We start from the raw sequence: 22,755 nt of genomic DNA, 5'->3' as shown, positions 1-22,755 counted from the left end.
GATTATCTGCTCTTGTATCTCCCTCCGTCCTATTAGCGTTTTAACACTAACCCATCTACAATCCACCATTTTAGACTTCTGTGTCTCTTCTGCTAATTCTGTCTTTCTAGATGACTTTAACATACATTTTGACAACACTAGCAATGCCTTCGCATCAGAAGTTCTTACTTTCTTCAACGATTTGGACCTTTACCCATTAATAACTAGTCCTACCCACATTGTTGGCCACACCTTAGACATGGTGCTTATCCAATCATCCCAAAGCAATAACTTTCAAATGTCTCCCACTATACAAGTTCCATGGTCAGACCATTTCCTAGTTTCCTTTCAACAACAAACCCCAAACCACTGCTTAAATTTAAAACCTAAAACAATCACCAGTAGGAACTATAATAAATTAGAAGCCAGAGACATCTTATCCAATTTCAATTTTACCTTACTGTCTAGTCTTACTGTTGACAAAATCTCAGTATGGAACCAGTCTATTACTAAATTTTTAGATTCCTCAGCATCGATTACCACTTTCATGATTTCTCCTCATAAATTAAAAAATCCATGGTACTCAGCAAACTTGATTCTAATAAAAAAACAACTACGCTCCCTTGAATGAAAATGGAAGCACAATAAGACACTCACCAATCTACAGAAGTTTAAGGAACATGCTGCATATTATAGATCTGAAATTAACAGTACTTGAGAGAGTCCAAAGGAGAGCAACGAAACTGGTAAAAGGGCTGGAACACTGCCCATACGCTGAGAGGTTGGATAGGCTGGGGCTCTTCTCTCTGGAAAAAAGGAGGCTCAGGGGAGATATGATAGAGACCTTCAAGATCATGAGGGTGGATAGGGACAGATTCTTCAGACTGAGGGGGACAACAGGTACGAAGGGGCATTCGGAGAAACTGAAGGGAGATAGGTTCAAAACAAATGCAAGGAAGTTTTTCTTCACCCAAAGGGTCGTGAACACTTGGAATGCGCTACCGGAGGAAGTGATCAGGCAGAGTACGGTACATGGATTCAAACAGGGATTGGACGGATTCCTGAGGGATAAAGGGATCGTGGGATACTGAGAGAGGTGCTGGGATGTAACACAAGTATAGAAAGCTAACCAGGTAATAAGTATAGAAAGCCAACCAGGTCGTGCATGGGCAAGACCAGAGGGTGCGGACTTTGATGGGAAGATAGGACTTTAATGAGAAACCAAGGTGGCAAGGGGCCCCTTCTGGTGATTCAGACAGGTCGTGACCTGTTTGGGCCGCCGCGGGAGCGGACTGCTGGGCAGGATGGACCTATGGTCTGACCCGGCGGAGGCACTGCTTATGTTCTTATGTAGAACCAATAAAGAATATTACACTAAACAAATTAAGAAGGCAAAAAATTCCTCTACATTATATGCAATAGTTAAATCTCTAACTACAAAGAAAAAAGAAATAAACAAACCAATCAGTGGCGTACCTAGCATATGTGACACCCAGAACCCATCATTTTTTGACACCCCCCCATCTATATGAAAAATATGATTTTTAGTAACAATCCACATTTCGCACAACAAGAGTGTACCTAGGAAAAGGCAGCATCTTAAACACTGCAGTAAGCACTAGAACACCAACACATACATTGTAAAACTAAACAAGCCAGATCCCGCACAGTCAATTGATCCTGTAGTCAATGCCAACTGAAAACTATGTTCTTTTCATACACACAGAACATAGATACACCCTCGCCCAATATGGAATAATCACAAACTAAAAATAGAAATATGTAGACAAAAGTTAAACTGAACCGCCAAGAAACCAGACTCTGCATACAATGCAACACCTCAAAAACATTAACACATGTCCTCTAATACAGTGCAAAATATAAAGACAGTAGATGTAAATTTGAAAAAACTGATACATAACAATCACCACTTTACAAATTAACAAATAAAAATAAAACAAATAATGAGAAATAAAAAAATACCATTTTATTGGACTATTCCCCGTAAGCTCAGTCCCCATTCCCGCAAACCACCTGATTCCATCCACACAAACCTTGAATTGTTTTATATTGAACTTATTATATTAAAGTATAAAAAGAAACAATATTCTGTACAATTGTCAATTTATAAATCAGCGTCTTCTCCCCACTCTCTCTTCCCCATTTCCCTTCAGCATCCTCAGCCCACCCTCTCCACTTTCCTTCAGCGCAAGCACATAAAAACAAGCAAGTAATTTTATATCATTTTCATTCTATTCACTCATAGAAATTAAAGTCTAAATAATGCCTGTCAAATAACAAAACATGATTTTAAAAATAATTCCCTGCACAGCCTGCAAGGATTACTAGATATCTTTCAGCAGCTCCCCTCCCTCCCTCCCCCTTATCTTCGTGGCCAAGTCAAAATGATCTACCAACAATAAAATTTTAAAAACACAAAGCACACTGTACACAGAGAAAATGTTAATTATCATTTATATTCCGTGGGTTTTCAAAGAGGTTAAGGCAGATGACTTTATGCAATGTCACCTCAGTAACAACTATACATAAATAGACAAATATACCCCCCTTCCTTTTTACTAAATCGCAATAGCGGTTTTTAGCGCAGGGAGCTGTGCTGAATGCCCCACGCTGCTCTTGACGCTCATAGGCTCCCTGTGCTAAAAACCGCTAATGCGGTTTAGTAAAAGGAGGCCATAGTGCAAAATATAGACAGCGAATATAAATTCTCAAAACAGACACATTTTGATCACTAAATTGAAAATAAAATCATTTTTCCTACCTTTGTTTGGCAATTTCAGCAGTTTCTGGTTGCACTTTATTCTTCTGTGTGCATCCAATATTTCTTCCCTTCTTTCAGCCTCCTGTATGCTTCCTCTCCTCCAGACCTCATTCCCTCCCCAAACTATTTCTTTATTTCACCCTGCCCCCTTCTTTCTTTCTCTCTCCATGCCCCCTTTCTTTCTGTATGTCTGTCTTTTTCTCTCTCTCGCTTCGTGCCCCATTTCTTTCTTTCTTTCACCCTGACCCCTTCTTTCTTTCTCTCTCCATGCCCCCTTTCTTTCTGTATGTCTGTCTTTCTCTCTCTCTGTGCCCCATTTCTTTCTTTCTTTCACCCTGCCCCCTTCTTTCTTTCTCTCTCCATGCCCCTTTCTTTCTGTATGTCTGTCTTTCTCTCTCTCTCCGTGCCCCATTTCTTTCTTTCTTTCACCCTGCCCCCTTCTTTCTTTCTCTCTCCATGCCCCCTTTCTTTCTCTATGTCTTTCTCTCTCTGTGCCCCATTTGTTTCTTTCTTTAACCCCGCCCCCTTCTTTCTTTCTCTCTCCATGCCCCCTTTCTTTCTCTATGTCTGTCTTTCTCTCTCTGTGCCCCATATCTTTCTTTCTTTCACCCTGCCCCCTTCTTTCTTTCTCTCTCCATGCCCCCTTTCTTTCTGTATGTCTTTCTCTCTCTCTGTGCCCCATTTTTTTCTTTCTTTCACCCTTCCCCTTTCTTTCTTTCTCTCTCCATGCCCCCTTTCTTTCTCTCTGCCTGTCTTTCTCTCTCTCTCTCCGTGCCCCATTTTTTTCTTTTTCTTTGTTTCACCCTGCTCCCTCTCTTTCTGGCTCCCTGCCCCCCCTTTCTTTCTTTCTTTCTCCCTCCCCTCCCCCATGCCACCGCCATTGGGAAAATGCTGTCACCGCCGCTGGGGAATAGGCTGCCACTGCCGCCATTGGGAACAGGCCGGCGCCGAGTTCGCCCTGCTTCTCTTCCCCGTCGGGGCTGACCAATTCTCACCGTCCAACCTCAATTTTAACGTCGGAGAGGATGTTCCGGGCCAGCCAGGTAGCGATTGGCTGAGCCAGAACGACCTCTCTGACGTCAAAATTGACATTGGGTGGCGAGAGTTGGTCAGCCCCGCAGGGAAGAAAAGAAGGGAGAACTCGGCCGGCTTGTTACCGATGGCGGCAGTGGAAGCCTTTCCCCGGCGGCAGCCTATTCCCCGGTGGGTGGCCAGCTGTGCACCCCCTTGGGGCGTGCACCCGGGGCGGACCGCCCCCCCATCCCCCTCTTGGTACGCCACTGAAACCGATCTCTCACCATCAGCACAAGCCCTTGACACTTACTTCATTGATAAAGTACAGAGAATTAGAGACACTTTTCTGCCAACCACTATTTCCAGCAAATACTTTTACTAATCTGTCCTTTTCAAAATGCTCCAGTTTCACTCTCCCTACTTTGCAGGAAGTTCAAAGATGCATTAACTCACTTAACATAAAAGGGACCAGCGCAGAAGTCATTCCCCCTTTACTTTTAAAACGATTCTTCTCCATCTTTGGCCCTTACATCAAAGACTTGGTTAATTCTAGTCTATCATCAGGATCTTTGCCCAAGATCTGGAAACAATCGATTATTTATCCAATAATTAAGAATCAAAAAATACTCAGGACATGTCAAATTACCAACCTATAGCAAACATACTATTTATGGCTAAGCTTACCGAAAAATTGTTTTTTTTTTTCAAATCTCCGACTTCATTGAGAAAACAAACGTTCTTCATCCCAATCAAACTGGTTTTCGTCATTACCACTCTACTGAACTTTCTCTGTTAGGATTAATCACAAAATACTCTACTACCTAGATCAGGGGTGTCAAAGTCCCTCCTCGAGGGCCGCAATCCAGTCAGGTTTTCAGGATTTCCCCGATGAATATGCATAAGATCTATTTGCATGCACGGCTTTCATTGTATGCTAATAGATCTCATGCATATTCATTGGGGAAATCCTGAAAACTCGACTGGATTGCGGCCCTCGAGGACCGACTTTGACAACTGTGACCTAGATCATCATCAGTTAGTACTGCTTATTTCCTTAGATCTATCGACCACTTCATGAAATCGGCCTCTCTGACCAAGTCACGGGCTGGTTTGTCTCTTATTTTTCAGATAGATCATCTAAGGTCATTTTCAACGGCACATCGTCTGAACCTTTTACAACCAAATACGGAATTCCACAAGGTTCCATCTTGTCGCCGCTGCTTTTTAACATCTTTATGTTGCTCCTTTTGACAGTGGGCCAATCTATCTTAACATTAATAAATCATGATTTTTCCTTTCAAATAAGGCCCTGAAATTGGAATCGCTTCCTATCAAAGTCATCCCTACTTTAAAATTGTTAGCAGTCACTTTAGACAGTAAATTCTCTTATCGCAATGTCCAGAAATGTTTCCATCATCTTAGAATGATACGTTCTCTTGCGAAGTTACTAGAACCACCTTCCTTGAATTCACTGATCCACTCTCTAGTAATTCCTTGCATAGATTACTGCAATGCCCTTTATAAAGGCATTACAATAAAAGAAATTAGATGGCTTCAAATAGTGCAGAATACAGCCATCAAGATTATTTATGGCGCTAAGAAATTTGATCACGTTTCACCCCTCCTGTTCAATGCACATTGGTTACCCGTTGAACACAGAATTAGTTATAAAATCTTACTCTTAACCTTTGCAACACACTTAAATGACCAACCAGAGTTCATTGACAGACTTTTAATTCCTTATAATCCTTCCAAAATGCTTCGTTCAATGTCACAAAATCTTCTTGTCATACCATCATTAAAATTAATTAATACGTTGCTTTCCGATAATTTTGCCGTCACTGCCCCTTCTCTCTGGAATTCACTGCCCAATCATTTGCGCTGTGAAACCGTAACAAAACAATTCATTTTTGTTCCAGGATCCCTTTGAACAGTAACTGTCCTCTTAAGGACAAAATCCAACAAGTTTCATCTCTTTTTATCCTAACCTATTGTTCTTTTTCACGATTGTAATTCTTCCCTTTTTACCTATTATTTGAAGTTAGTCCATATGTCTTATTATGTGTTTCACTAATTAGTTTGGTATTGTTTAGTATTCCTAATTTTAACCTGTTTTTATGTTAATTTTATATTGTACACTGCTTAGAAACCTGATTAAGTGGTTTAAAATTTTTTTAATAAACTTGAAACTTGATCCCATTCTTAATCATTCCTAGTGTTCTGTTTGCCCTTTTCGCCGCCGCCACACATTAGAAACATAGAAACATAGAAATTGACGGCAGAAAAGGGCCATAGCCCATCGAGTCTGCCCATACCAATGACCCACTCCCTGATTCTTACTCCCCTATAGATCCCACATGAATATCCCATTTCTTCTTAAAATCTGACACGCTGTTGGCCTCAATCACCTGCTGAGGCAACTCGTTCCAATGATCGACCACCGTTCGGTGAAGAAGTGCTTCCTAGCATCACCTTGAAATTTCCCTCCCCTGATTTTCAGCGAGTGTCCTCTGGTTACCGAGGGCCCTGTAAGACTGAAGATATCATCTTTCACCTCTATACGCCCCGTGATATATTTAAAGGTCTCAATCATGTCCCCCTTCTCTCTTCGCTCCTCCAGTGAGTACATCCGCAGTTTTTTTAACCTTTCTTCATACGTGAGATCCCTGAGCCCCAAGACCATCCTGGTAGTCATTCGCTGAACCGACTCAATTCTCAACACATCTTTCCGGTAGTGTGGTCTCCAGAATTGAACACAATACTCGAGATGAGGTCTCACCATGGATCTGTCAGTGGCATAATGACTTCAGGTTTTCTGCTGACAAAACCCCTACGGATGCAGCCCATCATTTGTCTTGCCTTGGACGAAGCCTTCTCTACTTGATTGGCAGCCTTCATATCATCGCTAATGATCACTCCTAAATCACGTTCCACCGTGGTCCTGGACAAGGTTTCACCATTTAGTGTGTAAGTTCTGTGTGGATTTTTTTTGCCTAGGTGCATTACTTTACATTTTTTAGCATTGAAGCCTAGCTGCCAAGTTGATGACCACTGTTCCAGCTGTCGTAGGTCCTGCGTCATAAAGTCAGGCACACTGCTTTTGTGTACTATGTTGCATAGTTTGGCATCGTCGGCAAACAGTGATACCTTTCCCTTAAGCCCTTGGGTCAAATCTCCTATGAATAAATTGAATAGAATTGGCCCTAAGACGGACCCTGAGGTACTCCACTCATCACTGCTGACGTTTCGGAGGGGGTACCATTTACCATCACCCTTTGAAGCCTACCATCTAGCCAATCCCTTACCCATGCAGTGAATGTATCTCCTAATCCCATCGATTTTAGTTTGCTCAACAGCCTGCGGTGTGGGACGCTATCAAAAGCTTTGCTGAAGTCCAAATATATCACATCTAGGGACTGGTCACCCAGTCAAAGAAGTCAATCAGATTAGATTGGCAGGACCTTCCCCTGGTAAATCTGTGTTGATGTGGATCACGTAAATTTTCTTCATCTAGAATTTTGTCAAGTTTCTGTTTGATTAGTGTTTCCATGAGTTTGCACACTATGGATGTAAGACTCACAGGTCTGTAATTTTCTGTCTCTGTTCTGCAGCCCTTTTTGTGGAGTGGAATTACGTTAGCTGTTTTCCAGTCTAGGGGTACTTTTCCCGTGCGCATGGAAAGATTAAAGAGCACGGATAGTGGTTCAGCCAGAACTTCACTCAGCTCTCTGAGTACCCTGAGATGTAGATTGTCTGGTCCCATGGCTTTGTCTACTTTGAGTCTTGAAAGTTCGTGGTAGACGCTACTAGGTGTAAACTCGTAATCATGAAACAGATCATTTTGGCTGTCTCTTATCTGTAGTTGTGGACCAGCCCCGGTGCTTCACAGGAGAATACTGAGCAGAAGTATTCATTTAGCAGTTCTGCCTTGGTAGTATCAGATTCTGCGTAGTTTCCATCTGCTTGCCTAAGGCGTTCTATCCCATTTTTGTTTCTCTTCCTGTCGCTAATGTACCTAAAGAAGGATTTGTCCCCTTTTTTAATGTTCCGTGCTAGATCTTCCTCTGTTCGACGTTTGGCTTCCCTGACTGCCTTTTTGACAGCCTTAGATCTGGCCAGATAGTCTTCTTTTGCCTCCCTTTTCCCAAGATGTTTGTAGGTGATAAATGTTTCTTTTTTCTTTTTAATGAGGTCCGAAATTTCCTTGTTGAACCATTGTGGTTTTTTGTTTCTTCGGCGTTTGCTTACTGTTTTTACGTAGTGGCTAGATGCTTCGTTCAGGATGGATTTTAGATTTGACCACATAGTTTCCGGATTGTCAGTTTCTGCATGATTTTGAAGCTCCTGATAGACAAAGTCTCTCATGTGGTCGAAATCTGCATCCCTAAAGTTGAGGACCCTCGTTGCTGTGTTTGATTTAGAGAAGCCTTTCCTGAGGTTGAGCCATACCATGTTGTGGTCACTGGAGGCCAGCGTGTCTCCCACTGATACTTCCGAGACACTGTCTCCATTTGTGAGTACCAGGTCCAGTATTGCTTTTTCTCTGGTGGGCTTTAATACCATTTGTTTGAGTTGTGCACCCTTAATGGAGGTCAATATTCTTCTGCTACCACTCGTAGTTGCTGAGAGGGTGTTCCAGTCTGCATCTGGCATGTTGAAGTCGCCTAACAGTACTGTGTCACCACGTAAAGTGATGTTCTCTATGTCCTCAATCAATTCTTTGTCTTTGTCTTCCTGTTGTCTTGGAGGCCTGTATACCACACCGAGGTAAAGGCATTTTTCATTCCCTCTGGCTAGGTTTACCCAAAGTGATTCCCCTGTGTATCTAACCTCTGTGATCCTGGTAGTTTTGATATTATCCTTAGTGTATAGTGCTACCCCCCTCCTAATTTGCCCTCTCTGTCCCGACGAAGTAGATTGTAGCCTGGTATAACCATATCCCACCCATGCGAGTCTGTGAACCAGGTCTCGGATATCGCTACTATGTCAAGGTCAGCATTCCTTATTTCTGTTTCTAGTTCCAGGATTTTGTTGCCCAAGCTGTGTGCATTAACATACATTGCTCTCCAAATTTGTGATGAGATGCCTATCCCCGTTAGTGTGACTCTTGTTTTTTTGTGTATACTATGGGTACTTACCTTAGGCTCAGAAGTGTGGGTTTTACTCGCTTCCCCAGGATGGATCCTTACTGCTCTGGTATGTATGTATGAACCCTCCCCCAACTTACCTAGTTTAAAGCCTTCCGAAGTAGACGTGCTAGTCGATGTCCAAAAACTTTCTTGCCTCTCTTTGTTAGGTGAAGTCCGTCAGGTCCCTGTAGTCCTTGTAGCGCCTCTCCGTGGTCTAGGAATCCAAAGTTCATCTCTAAACACCATTCGCGAAGCCACTCGTTGGTCCTATGGATGCGCTCTTCCCTGTCTCTGCCTTTGTCTCTTACCGGGAGAATTGATGAGAAGACCACCTGTGCTCCTGTCTGCTTCAGCTTTCTTCCCAGGGCCTCGAAATCTTTAGGGATGCTGTCTGATGTGCTTCTGGCAGTATCGTTGGTACCTACATGAATGAGAAACATAGGGAAATGGTCAGTAGGTTTCAGAAGTTTGTCTATACTGTTGGTGATATCCCGGATCCTGGCTCCAGGGAGACAGCAGACCTCCCTCGAATGCAAATCTGGTCTGCAAATTGGTCCTTCGGTGCCTCTTAGCATGAAGTCTCCGATGACCACCACTCTACGCTCCTGGAATGAAAATCCAGATATACAATGTCGACTGGGTCACCCTTGTCTATCTGCCTATTTACTCCCTCGAAGAAGTGCTGCAAGTTCGTCAAACAAGATTTGCCTTTGCTGAAACCATGCTGGCTGGTCCTCATCAGCCCGTGTCCATCAAGGTGATCAATGATGCGGTCCTTTATCAGCGACTCTACCATCTTTCCCGGTACCCAGGTCAGAGTCACCGGTTAATAGTTTCCCGGATCTCACCTCGAACATTTTTTGAAGATTGGTGTAACATTCGCTACCTTCCAGCCTTCTGGAATCTTCTCCGATTTGATTGACAGGTTGGCTATTAGTTAAAGCAGTTCAGCTATAGCCCCTTTCAGTTCCTTGATGACCCTTGGATGTATGCCATCCGGCTCCGTGGATTTATCGCTCTTAAGCATATTGATCTGCTTGCATACCTCTTCTAGACGGACCGTCAACCCTGTCAGTTTCCCATCTTCGTTTCCAGCATATAGCCTGATGGGTTCCGGTATGCTGTGTATATCCTCTTCGGCTTGTCGGCGATTGCTTTGTCCTCCTTTAGCACTCCCTTTATTCCATGGTCATCCAACGATCACACCGCTTCCTTCGTGGGTCGTTTCCCCTTAATATATCGAAAGAACAGCTTGAAGTTTTTCACCTCCTTGGCTATTTTTTCCTCGTAGTCTCTTTTACCGCCTTATGGCACCTGCATTGATGTTGTTTGTGCTTATTCCAGTTTTCGTCTGTTCTTCAAGTTTCAAGTTTATTAGAGTTTTTGATTAATCGCTTAATCATACTTCAAAGCGATGAACATACATAAAAAAACATTTAAAATTATAATATTAAAAGTATTACTATATTTAAACATAAACATTAAAATAAACTAGACTATATACAAACTTAACAAACAAGAAAAAAAAGGCGAAGGGGATTTGAACTACAAATTATTATAGAAAGAGTAATCGGGGAAAAACATAAGGTCGGGAATTTAAAGTGCATGGTTAAATACAACATTATTAATAAATCAAAGATTAAGAATTATTACTCAAAGCATCTTTGAAAAGGAATGTTTTTAAATTAGTTTTAAATTTATCAATATTATTTTCTTCTCTTAAATAAATTGGAAGAGAATTCCAGATTTGTGGGGCAGTAACGGAAAAGATAAATTGTCGTCTAGTGTTGATGATCTTGAGAGAAGGAATTGTCAGTAAATGTTGTTCATTTGACCGTAATGTTCTATTTGAGGAGTAAGGAATCAATGATTTAAAAATAAATGCAGGTGTTTTAAAAAGCATTGATTTAAAAGTGAGTAGGCATAGTTTATAAGTTATTCTATGAGATACCGGAAGCCAATGAGCGTTCTTAAGAAGTGGTGTTACGTGATCAAATTTTTTTGTTTTTGTTATAAGTTTGATGGAAGTATTTTGTATGATTTGTAGGCGTCTAATTTCACTTTGTGCAATTCCTTTAAAAAGGGCGTTACAGTAATCGATTTTAGAAATTACTAAGGAGTGGATAAGAATATTAAGTGATTTAGAGCAAAGATATTATGGAAAGGGAACGGATTTGATGAAGTCTATAGAAAGATGATTTGACGATACTACCTATATGTTCGTGAAAAGTTAATTTACTGTCAAATATAACTCCTAGGATTTTAATGGTATTAACCAATTGCAGAGGAATATTTTTTATAGTAATAGGGGCAATAAGTTTAGGAGTTTCTTTCCATGGGAAAAGCATTGTCTTTGTTTTTTCAATATTAAGGGCTAACCTATTTATATCTAACCATTGATGAATTTGTTCAAGTTTATTGTTAATTGCTATGATATCCAAAGAATTCTTGACCTTTTCCATTCCTTAAACAAAGTTTTCTTGTCTCTGATCGCTTCTTTCACCTCTACAGTGAGCCACGCCGGTTCTTTGTTCTTTTTCCTCTTTGATCCCTTGTTGATACGTGGTATATATAGATTTTGTGCCTCGGTGACTGTGTCCTTAAAAAGGGACCAAGCTTGTTCTAGCATTTTTACAGTGCTTATCCTCTTCTTAATCTTCTTCCCTACCATGAGTCTCATCCCTTCGTAATTCACTTTTCGGAAGTTCAGTGCCATGGCCTTTGTTCTTGACCAATGTTTTGTCCCTGTGTCCAGGTCGAAGCAGATCATGTTGTGATTGCTGTTTCCCAGCGTCCCTTCTACTTCTACTCCTTGTGCCGGTCCTCACAGTCCATTTAGAATTAAGTTTAGAATTGAATTTCCTCTTGTATTTTCCTTGACAAGTTGTTCCAGGAAACAATCGCCTAAAGCATCCAGGAACTTGGTCTCCCTAGCACAGCGGGAGGTGCCTAGGTTCCAGTCTATCCCCGGATAGTTGAAATCACCCATGATAACTGCATTGGAAAAAGGACAAAACTGAGGGGAACTGGAAAGAGCACAGGAAGTATCAAAAAGGGGTCACTCGGAGAAATTGAAAGGGGACAGGTTTAGAACAAATGCTAGGAAGTTCTTTTTTACCCAGAGGGTGGTGAACACATGGAACGCACTTCAAGAGGTTGTGATAGGCCAGAGCACAGTACAGGGGTTCAAGGAAGGTTTAGATAGGTTCCTAAAGGATAAGGGGATTGAGGGGTACAGATAGAAGCAGAGGTAGGTTATAGAAATGGTCAGGAACCACATCACAGGTCATAGACCTGATGGGCCGCCGCGGGAGCGGACCGCTGGGCGCGATGGACCTCTGGTCTGACCCAGTGGAGGCAACTTCTTATGTTCTTATGAATGTCACCGAGTGGTTCGAAAAGCCAAAAGAGAGTATGAAGAGAGGCTAGCCAGGGAAGCACAAAATTTCAAACCGTTCTTTAGATATATTAAAGGGAAGCAACCGGCTAGGAAGGAGGTAGGACCGCTGGATGAGGGAGACAGGAAGGGAGTGGTGAAGGAGGAGAAAGAAGTGGCAGAAAGACTCAACATGTTCTTCTCCTAGGACAAGCAGGATGAGTCAGCCACATATGGGTGTTGTCCCAACAGCTCCCAATTTGCTGATAAGCTCTCCAATAGCTCAGAGAAATTTTTTTTTTTTTTTCTCTGAGCACGTGCAGTGCCCGGGCCCCACTGGGCATGCCCGAGCCATACCCATTTCCCCCTGCTTCCCCCTAATCCCCAGTCTTTAGTTTCCGCCCGTTCCCATCGGTCGGATTTTCTACAGCTCTCCATTACAACTTTTCTACTCATCACCTTGAAGATGCTTGAATCATCTAAAGAAACAACTGGGATGCAGGAGGAGGATGAAAACACTGGATCCTCATGAATTGTGCTCCCACTGATTGGATCCGGCGCTCGAGGTTTCCGTGTTGCTTGCATTGTGCGCACATGTCACCACGTGCACGCAAGCTAAGAAAGAGGGCACTGAGAGACTTCATGAAGAGAAGTGAAGCCCGAGAATCTTCCTCCAGCAGCCATCCTCATCGGAATGTAGCAGCGGGGGATCTACAAGCTACAGTGGCAAGGAGCCTCCAGGATGCCCTGGCTCAGCTAATCTCCCCGCCTGCACTCGGCCCGGTAGAGAAATATCTCCAGGAGTCCCTGCATGTTGCCGTGTACAGCCAGCCTCTGCAGGGCAGCCGATAGGAGTCTCGCATGCTGCTGTGTAAAGCCACTGCCTCTGCAAGCAGCAGATTGGGGCTTTCGCCCTCCAGACTGCATGCTGCCGCGTACAGCCAGCCTCTGCAGGGAGCCGATCGGGATTCTGTATTCACAAACAAAGACACATCCAACATACCGGAACCTGAGCAATTCTTCAATGGCAATCAAGCAGAAAAATTAACATCCATGGAAGTGAGCCTTGAAGATGTACGCAGGCAGATAGAAAAACTAATAACTGACAAATCCCCGGGTCCGGACGGAGTCCATCCAAAGGTTCTGAAGGAATTAAAGGAGGAGATAGCGGAACTACTGCAGCAAATTTGCAATCTATCTCTGAAAACAGGCGTGATCCCGGAGGACTGGAAGATAGCCAACGTTACGCCCATCTTTAAAAAGGGATCAAGAGGTGACCCAGGGGAAAAATGACGGAAGCACTGATAAAAGAAAACATCGATGAACATTTTGAAAGAAACAAACTTCTGATAACCAGCCAACATGGTTTCTGCAAGGGGAGATCGTGCCTAACGAACTTATTGCACTTCTTCAAAGGAATTAACAAACAGATGGACAAAGGAGACCCCATAGACATCATATATCTAGATTTCCAAAAAGCCTTTGACAAGGTGCCCCATGAATGCCTACTCCGGAAACTGAAGAACCACGGGGTGGAAGGAGACGTACATAGATGGATCAGGAATCGGTTGGCGGGTAGGAGTGAAGGGCCACTACTCGGACTGGAGGAGGGTCACGAGTGGGGTCCCACAGGGCTCGGTGCTCGGGCCACTGCTATTTAATATATTCATAAATGATCTAGAAACAGGGACGAAGTGTGAAATAATAAAATTTGCAGACGACACAAAACTATTTAGTGGAGCTTGGACTAAAGAGGACTGCGAAGAATTGCAAAGGGACTTGAACAAACTAGGGGAATGGGCAACGAGATGGCAGATGAAGTTCAACGTTGAGAAATGTAAAGTATTACATGTGGGAAACAGAAACACGAGGTACAATTATACGATGGGAAGGATGTTATTGAATGAGAGTACCCAAGAAAGGGACTTGGGGGTATTGGTGGATATGACAATGAAGCCAACGGCAGCGCAGCGGCCGCTAAGAAGGCAAACAGAATGCTAGGCATAATCAAGAAGGGTATTACAACCAGAACGAAAGAAGTTATCCTGCCGTTGTATCGGGCGATGGTGCGTCCGCATATGGAGTATTGTGTCCAATATTGGTCGCCGTACCTTAAGAAGGACATGGTGTTACTTGAGAGGGTTCAGAGGAGAGCGACGCCTCTGATAAAGGGGATGGAAAACCTTTCATACGCTGAGAGATTGGAGAAACTGGGTCTCTTTTCCCTGGAGAAGAGGAGACTTAGAGGGGATATGATAGAGATTTACAAGATCATGAAGGGCATAGAGAGAGTAGAGATTGACAGATTCTTCAAATTTTCAAATAATAAAAGAACAAGAGGGCATTCAGAAAAGTTGAAAGGGGACAGATTCAGAACGAATGCTAGGAAGTTTTTCTTTACCCAGCGTGTGGTGGACACCTGGAATGCGCTTCCAGAGAGCGTAATAGGGCAGAGTACGGTACTGGGGTTCAAGAAAGGATTGGACAATTTCCTGCTGGAAAAGGGGATAGAGGGGTATAGATAGAGGATTACTGCACAGGTCCTGGACCTGTTGGGCCGCCGCGTGAGTGGACTGCTGGGCACGATGGACCTCAGGTCTGACCCAGCAGAGGCATTGCTTATGTTCTCATGTTCTTATGCCTCCCTTGCAGTTGCGCTTAATCTTGTCTGTCATTTCACCATCAATTTCTTTGGACTGCCCTGGGGGTTGGTAGTAGATGCCGATCTTCGTTTCCAGTCCATTTGTTCCTGGAATTTTGACCCATAGAGACTCTAACTTATCCGTCTGCTGTGGCGTGTTCTCTCCAGTAGATTCAATTCCCTCTTTGACGTATATGGCAATGCTCCCACTTTTTGAGCCACTCTGTCTCTGCAGTATAGTTTGTATCCCGGTAGCACAGTGTCCCAGACGTTTTCCTCAGTCCACCATGTTTCCGTGATGCTGATGATGTCCACGTTATCTTTTTGTGCCATAGCTTCTAATTTACCCATTTTATTCCTTAGGCTCCTTGCGTTCGTGTACATACACTTGAGTTTGCAGCCTGTTCCTTTCTTACATTTCCTTCCCTCTTGTGTCCCTTTTGATCTGTCTTGCCTGTGATCCAGTGAGTCTTCCCCTCTATCTTCCTGCACGGTATCCTCTGGGTATACCGGTTCCCGAACCATCGACTCTCTCTCTCGGTCGACTGTCAGCTTTTCCCTTCTTCCTAGTTTAAAAACTTCTCAACTTCTCGCTTGATGTTGCTTGCAAGTAGCCTCGTTCCGCCTCTGCTAAGGTGGAGTCTGTCCTTCCTGAATAGCTTGCTCTTCCCCCAGAACGTCGTCCAGTTGCACACAAAGTGGAATCCTTCTTCCTCACACCAGCGCCGCATCCACGGGGGTCATGTGAGTGTAGTGTAGGGTTATCATATGGCTCCAGAAAAAGAAGGATGGATTGAGACATCCGGAAGTAAAACCCAGATGTCTCAATCCATCCTCCTTTTTCTGGAGCCATATGGCAACCCTAGTGTAGTGACACTGGTGGAAGATAAGTTGTGAACAGGTTGAAGGGGAGAGAGGAGTAAGTTGCAGTAATCCAAACGTGAGGTGTCAAGAGTGTGGATTAAGATTTTGGTACTCTGTTCAGAAAGGAATTTTGATGATATTATAGAGCAAGAAATGACAGGTTTTAGCACTGTGTTGATCCAAAGACCACTACTCTCTCCTCATCCTTCTTGACCTATCCGTTGCTTTTGACGCTGTAGACCACTGCCTTCTCCTTGACACGCTGTCCTCATTTGGATTCCAGGGCCTCATTCTCTCTTCCTATCTCCCACATCGCACCGTTACTATATGCGATGGCAGATCCTCCTCCACTGTTCTCCCACTATCGATGGGAGTACTCCAGGGCTCTGTCCTGGGACCTCTTCTCTTCTCCATCTAAACTCATTCATTCCCTTGGTGCTCTGACCTTCTCCCATGGTTTTCAATATCACCTCTATGCTGATAATTTCCAGATCTACCTCCCTATACCTGAAATCACTACAGGAATCCAAGCCCAGGTCTCAGCTTGCTTGTCCAACATTGCTGCCTGGATGGCCAAGACTGAGCTACTTATCCTCCCATCCAAACCCAACTCTCCCCACATTATCTCAGTGGATAACACTCTCACCCTCCCTGTCTCATCAGCTCACAACCTCTGGGTCATCTTTGACTCCTCTCTATCCTTCTTTGCGCAAATCCAACAGACCGCCAAATCCTGTCATTTCTTTCTCTGCAACATCGCCAAAATCCAACTGACGTATAATCTGGTAACCCTACACCACATGGTGTGTGGTGCGATAATAATAATAATAATTGTTTTATTTATATCCTGTCATACCTTTTCAGTTCAAGATGGTATACAATAAAGCAGAAATACAGTGTGGATATCGCAGGTATCCATACAAGTGAAGAGAACAGGGAAATTACAGCATTGGTTTAGTGGGGGGGGGAGGGGGGAGAAGAGAGTGGGTTGCACAGGTAGGATGCTTTGATGAGCTTATTTTATGGGGTATAATGTTATGATATGCTGTTCTGGATAGTGGAATGTGGGGCCCTGAAGTCTGAGAGCAGAACGTGGATGTTTGAGCCGTCCTGCAGAAGGGATATGAACCATTCAACTCTTTATGAAATGTTCTCTTCTTGTATTCCTCCTGGTCTACGCAGGGGTTTCTGTGAGGTTGTGTCGAGTCCTCAGAAGCGTTTTCTTCCCAGTGGCTTTGGCGTCACCAGATCCCCTTGGGCTGTCCTGATGCAGAACTGCAGTCTCACGGAGGGATGTGCTGGGTCTTTCTTCACAGTGTCGTGCTGGTTCTCCTTTTCTTCTGCCAGGTATTTTCTGTTCCACATGCCTTATATTAGCTCTTGTGCCTCAAACTCTTTTTTTTTAAACACTTCTGATAAGAGGCTGACCGAAACTGAAACTGCACCAAAATTTGTTTGAAAGCTTTCGGCCGAAACTGCAGCCAAAACTCATCATCTGAAACTGAAACCGAAAACTCCAATTTGGTTGTGTGAATGTGAACCAGTGAGGGCCCCTGAGGTTTGCCATCTGTATCCAAGCCAGAATGCAATTTAAATAGTGAAAGACTTTTTTAATGCCAAGCAAAATAGCCTCCAGCCACATGAAAACGGAAACGAAAAACCACAGTGACAGCTGACTTCGTAACTCATCTCAAATTTACAGACTTAAATTCTTGCTAAAAGTTTGAATCCCTCTGTTTACTATAAAATTATTGTGCAGGATCATTCCTAACTGCATTACTTGGAATCACAATACACCACAAAATGCAAAGCTTAGTGCCCCTGTGGTACAATTGGGGCAGGACAAGTGATGATGCCCCAATCATGACAGTCGTTTTGAGAGCGGAGCTGGAATGGGCAGGCGTAACCGGGGGTTGCTCCTGCCCCAACTAGACCCCCCCAGGAATTGTAAGATAGGCCCAGGAGGGTCCAAGAGGAAGGGCAGCTCCTGTTTGGGGCAGGTCTGTGGAATCGGAAGTAATGTTGAGCAGAGCTGGAACTGAAGTCGGTAAAAATCTATTGACTCCAACTTCAGCTTCCAAATCAAAACTTACAAAAAGTATAATATAGATAGAGTTACCAGATGACCGGATTTCCCTGGGGGGTATATCGGGGGCAGACTGATCATCGGAACGATAGAGTTACCAGATGTCTTTTTATAGGACATGTCTAGGTGCCTGGTAGTTTGTCTGGGTTTTGGAAAGCCCCTTTTCTGGAGCCATTTGGTAACCCTAGTCTGGAGGGCCTCTGAGCATGCGCTGATGATGTCATATGCACCAATATGTACTCAGAGGCCCCCCGATCCGGCAGGAAAGAGACGAGGCTATGTGGGGGTGGTTCTGAGGGGTGGAACATGGCGGGGTTTGTGGTGCGGCCTTGTGCCCGAATTGTTACAATTTCAAATATGGTAACCCTAATTAGGGCCTCACTCCCCCCTAGCTTCAGGGGACCAAGTCACTGTCAGTCTGCCCTTGATACACACAAATATACTTTAGATCCAGAAGAAAAACTTTGAAGCCCAATATCAGCAGGAGTTGGAGTCAGACATTAGAAAAATTGAGGCGTTGGAGTTGGAGTTTTGGTGTGCCAATTCCACAGCCCTGGTTTGGAGGCGGAAGGGAGACAAATGGGACAAAACACACGTTTGGCTTCTACCAAAAACACATGGTTGTTTTTGTCCAAAACAAAAAATATGACCAAAAATTAAAACAACTTTTGGGCCAAAAGGGAAACTGAGCAGAAAAACAGTTTTTGGGACACCATAAGAGAAAGTGCAATTTTGATGTGAAGCCTCTTGTTCCAGGATTGCAGCTAGCCACGAAGTCTCATCAGATTTTTTCATTCCCTACAGAGACCCTCAGCCCAGAGCACAAATGATCTGTACAACAGTTGGAAGAAGTATGAAAGTGAATGCCAGCAAAACATGTCCCAGGGTCCTACTTCAACAGGTGAAAGCCGTGAGTGACTCCTGCCCTGACTTTCCACATATGTTTGCATCTTTTGCTCTGTCTTTTTCTGTTTCTGTAGACTTGGTCTGTAATCGCACTTTTGACGGATATGCCTGTTGGCCTGATGCACTTCCAAACACAACAGTCCGTGTATCCTGTCCCCGATTCTTGCCGTGGATTGAGAAAGGTACTATTTGGGAGATGCAGAAACATGACGCGCCTGCCAGGACCCTCAGCACCCTGAGGTTGTGGCTTGAAGCCCAGCTGTTCCCTGTGACCCTGGCAGTGGCGCAGCGAGAGTGACCGGCAGCCGGGGAGCTAGTGCCCCTCTCCCACCCACTTCCCTGTACCTTTTTAACTGCAGCATGAGCAGCGACGACCTTGCTGCCCGCTTCGGCTTTGGAGCTGTTACTTCCTCTCGGAAGTGCCAAAGCCAAAATGGGCAGTAAGGTTGTCGCTGCTCACGCTGAAGTTAAAAAAGTACAGGAAAGGAGCATGGGTGCTCGCGCACGGCAAGGGGGTGTGGATAGGAGGAGGGCTGCCAGCACCCTGAGGAAGACTGTGCCTAGGGGCCTACCGCCCCCTCACACTGGACCCTGGGCAAGTCACTTAATCCCCCCCATTGACCCAGGTACATTAGATAGATGGTGAGGCCAGCAGGACAGACAGGGACAAATGCTTGAAGGACCCATAGGTAAACTGCTTTGAGTATAGTTGTAATACATGTCCCTTTGCCCTGTGCCCCATTCATCTAACATGGCTGCTTTCTCTCCCTGTCTGTGTATCTGCTTTTTGCAGTGCAGAATGGATACGTTTACAAGAGGTGTGGGCCTGATGGTCAGTGGATTTCCATGCCCAACGGAAATGTCGAAAGAAATGTCACAGAGTGTGAAGTGAACATGGATGACCTCCGAGCCCAGGTTCGATTTGGCCCATCATGACTCTGGTATTGTTGCTGTGAGGGAAGCAATTGGAACTTGTGTTGTTAGACAGTTTCTCAGGATCTCTCTTTGACGGGCCTGAGCAGTATTTCTATCCCAGGCAAACCAGGCTAGATGGGTCGTATTTATTCCATCATCACAAAGCAGTTCTAGACAGTTTTCCAGTAGAAACCTAAACATTTGAGCTGTCCACCATGTAGAAGTGTAAAGGAAGGGCAGGGCTAGGGTTACCAGAATTTTGTCCGGAGAAACCTGGACACATGGACTTGCCCTGTTCTGCACCTAGCCACACCCCGTTCCGCCTCTAGCCCCGCCCTCTGCATGTGGAGATATGTGTTACATCATCTGCGCATGCTCAGAGGCCCTCCAGATGTGGCCAAGAGGTCAAGGCTTTCCAGAACTCGGACAAACTACCAAGTTTTGGAAAAGACGTCCGGCACTCAGACAATCCTCTAAGCTTCTGCTGCTTAGACATATGTGGTGGCAGAGTGGTCAACTTTTCATCCCTCCCTGCTCAATATCGGGAGAGCTGAATCCTATTGCTGGAGGCTTTCCTTGTCTTCCCTGGGCCTCTCTCTTCTCTCTAGGCTCTCTCACTGCCTGTCTGGCCTGGGCCATGCCCTTTAAAGTAGCTCTGTGAAGTCGTGTTGTCCTGCTAGGGCACTGGGTCAATACTGGCTCGGACAGGAGGGATGGAATAGCCCTGTTCGCTGCTCTGTCTCATGGAGTCTGAGCTGACATGGTGTTGATGAATGCTCTAATATGTTGCCTTGTATTGTGCTAACTTTGTAAGTATCAGATCTGTCACTTGAATGCTCCTCTACCTCTCTTAATATGATGCCACAAAGCAAACAGAAAAGCAGACAATTCCCCAGCTCCAGAAAGGAAGAATGACACGGGGAGAAATTTGTCCCCATCTCTGCGGGAACTCAGTTCCCCTGTCCCATCCCCGAGAGTTTTGGCACTATCCCTGCCCCTGCCCCATTCCTGTGAGCACAAGCCTCGAACACTTACAATTTTAAAGTGTTTGAGAACGGACAGGAAAGTGAAACGTTTGTCCCCGTGTCATTCTCTACTGGCAAAAACTGGTGGTCAGAATTGAAGAAACGCCATGAAGTCATCGTCATTTCTGCCTCTGATTTTCCTTTGCTTTGCTTAATATGATGTATCTTTTGTGCCCAGCTGACATTTATCGTATTTCTGTTCTATGATTGTTCTACTGTGTTGGTTTAATGTTTACATTTTTGATACTGTATCACGTTAGTCCTAGGATTAGGTTTAAATATGCCACGTTGTCCTCATTTATTGAATTTATGTTTCTATTTGGTGATTTTACTATTGTCATTTTAAGTTAAGCTAAGCTTGCTGTCCACCGCCTCGGGTGGCCTTAAATCCCTATAAATAAATGACCGTGTTAAGGCATGGCAGTGCCCGATTCTAGAATTTTCTTTCTCTGTTTCTAGGATCAATTTGGCGAGACGTACCGCAGTTTTATGGTCATGTACACCGCGGGTTACTCTGTGTCTCTGGGGACCCTGGTCATAGCTCTCAGCATCCTAGCGGGTTTCAGGTGAGGATCCAGACACCACACACAGAAATGATAGGCGAAGAGGAGGCACTCGATGAACCTTGAACTTGTTTCTGGTTTTCCACAGTAAGTTGCGCTGCACGCGGAACTGTATCCATATGAACCTCTTCGCCTCCTTCATCCTCAAGTGCGCCTCCGTCCTGGTGATTGATGGTGCTCTCAAGACGCGATATAATCAGGTCTTCGATGATGACTACAGTGTGCAGCTCTGGCTGAACAGCGATGTGAGCTGATGTTCTCTCTCTCCTCTGTAGATCCCTTTCTCCTTTGCTCTCCCTACCCTCCACTTTGTTCCAGTCTTGCACTAGAAGTAATAAATCTAATCGAAGCCTCTCAGCCATCTCTGTCCTAGTGCAGGCGGCAGTCGTATGAGTGCTGTAGGAGTCTCTCTTCTTTGCCTTTCAGGCTCTGGCGTGGTGTCGGGCAGCCTCGGTATTCATGCAGTACGGAATTATAGCTAATTACTGCTGGCTTCTGGTGGAAGGACTTTACCTGCACAACCTGCTGTCAATAGCTGGGTTTTCAGAGAAGAGTTACTTCACTCTATATGTCTGTATTGGCTGGGGTGAGTACAAGGAGTGTGTGTGGATGTACCCCTGCGGCTCTCCCCCCCCCCCCCACCCCCTTATAGGAAGGGGTGACTGCGTTCCTTACAAACAAAAAGAAAAAATAATTCTCTCTAGAAAAATAACCAAAAGGGAAAGCATATGCAGTTAGAGGAGGAAGAGCCTCATTGGCTGAAAAACCTCCTCCTGCCTTGTATTTACTCAAAAACTCATTATCAAATTGCTGAAAACTCCTTTCCTGTTCAGTCCAAATAATTTAGATATATGCATGCAGACAAGATCCTATAATGAATTGTGTGAAAAGTTTGACCCTTTAAATGGGAAACAAGCCCCACTCCTGTTGCTGATATCTTTGCGATCAGACTTTCTCCGAGCGGGGCTTGTTTATCATTTAAATGGCTTTTCCTCCTCTAACTGCATATGCTTTCCCTTTTTGCTTGTACGAATTTCACCTCGGTCCCTGCTTTATTAGTTTTGGTGACTTTGTTCCTTGTATCTGTGTGTAGGACTCTGTACATACTGTACTTCTCTCCTTTGGAGTGAGAAGAGGGTTGGTGTCTCTCTTGGGTTTCAAAAATACATTTTCCCCTCCCCTCCATCTGTAAAGAAGCACCTCCTCTCCCCATCATGTTCTCAGAATAATTGCCTCCTCATCCTTGTTATGTTTTCTCACAGGAGCTCCGGTTCTTTTTGTCGTCCCCTGGGTGGTTGTGAAGTACATCTACGAAAACACTCAGTAAGTATCTGTGGGCGTGGGGTTAGGGTGCTGAAACTTCATTCACTTGTATCTACTTGGCGTGCACACTGTGTGGAATGAAGAAATAGGCTAGGCAGGGGTCTCAAAGTCCTTCCTTGAGGGCCGCAATCCATTCGGGTTTTCAGGATTTC

General features: G+C 44.4%; 1 protein-coding gene across 4 annotated transcripts in view; it reads left to right on the top strand.

Moving 5' to 3' along the window:
• Positions 1–22,755, top strand: part of GCGR (glucagon receptor) — a 92,744-nt gene that overhangs the window by 31,562 nt on the left and 38,427 nt on the right. For 3 of the 4 annotated variants that reach the window (XM_033961486.1, XM_033961485.1, XM_033961488.1), the window contains exons 2-9: positions 16,968–17,132; positions 18,676–18,772; positions 18,852–18,959; positions 19,571–19,692; positions 21,177–21,283; positions 21,369–21,525; positions 21,707–21,866; positions 22,543–22,603. In XM_033961486.1, coding sequence (XP_033817377.1) covers positions 17,079–17,132; positions 18,676–18,772; positions 18,852–18,959; positions 19,571–19,692; positions 21,177–21,283; positions 21,369–21,525; positions 21,707–21,866; positions 22,543–22,603 — 866 coding nt within the window. In that variant the 5' untranslated portion in view covers positions 16,968–17,078. Of the gene's footprint in view, positions 1–16,967; positions 17,133–18,675; positions 18,782–18,851; positions 18,960–19,570; positions 19,693–21,176; positions 21,284–21,368; positions 21,526–21,706; positions 21,867–22,542; positions 22,604–22,755 lie in introns of all 4 variants that reach the window. The other variant, XM_033961487.1, reaches the window with a different exon arrangement.

This window comes from Geotrypetes seraphini, chromosome 10, assembly GCF_902459505.1.
Source record: "Geotrypetes seraphini chromosome 10, aGeoSer1.1, whole genome shotgun sequence".
NCBI lineage: Eukaryota > Metazoa > Chordata > Amphibia > Gymnophiona > Dermophiidae > Geotrypetes > Geotrypetes seraphini.
Note: the sequence above shows the minus strand (reverse complement) of the source record. Positions and strands in the feature narration are given on the sequence as shown.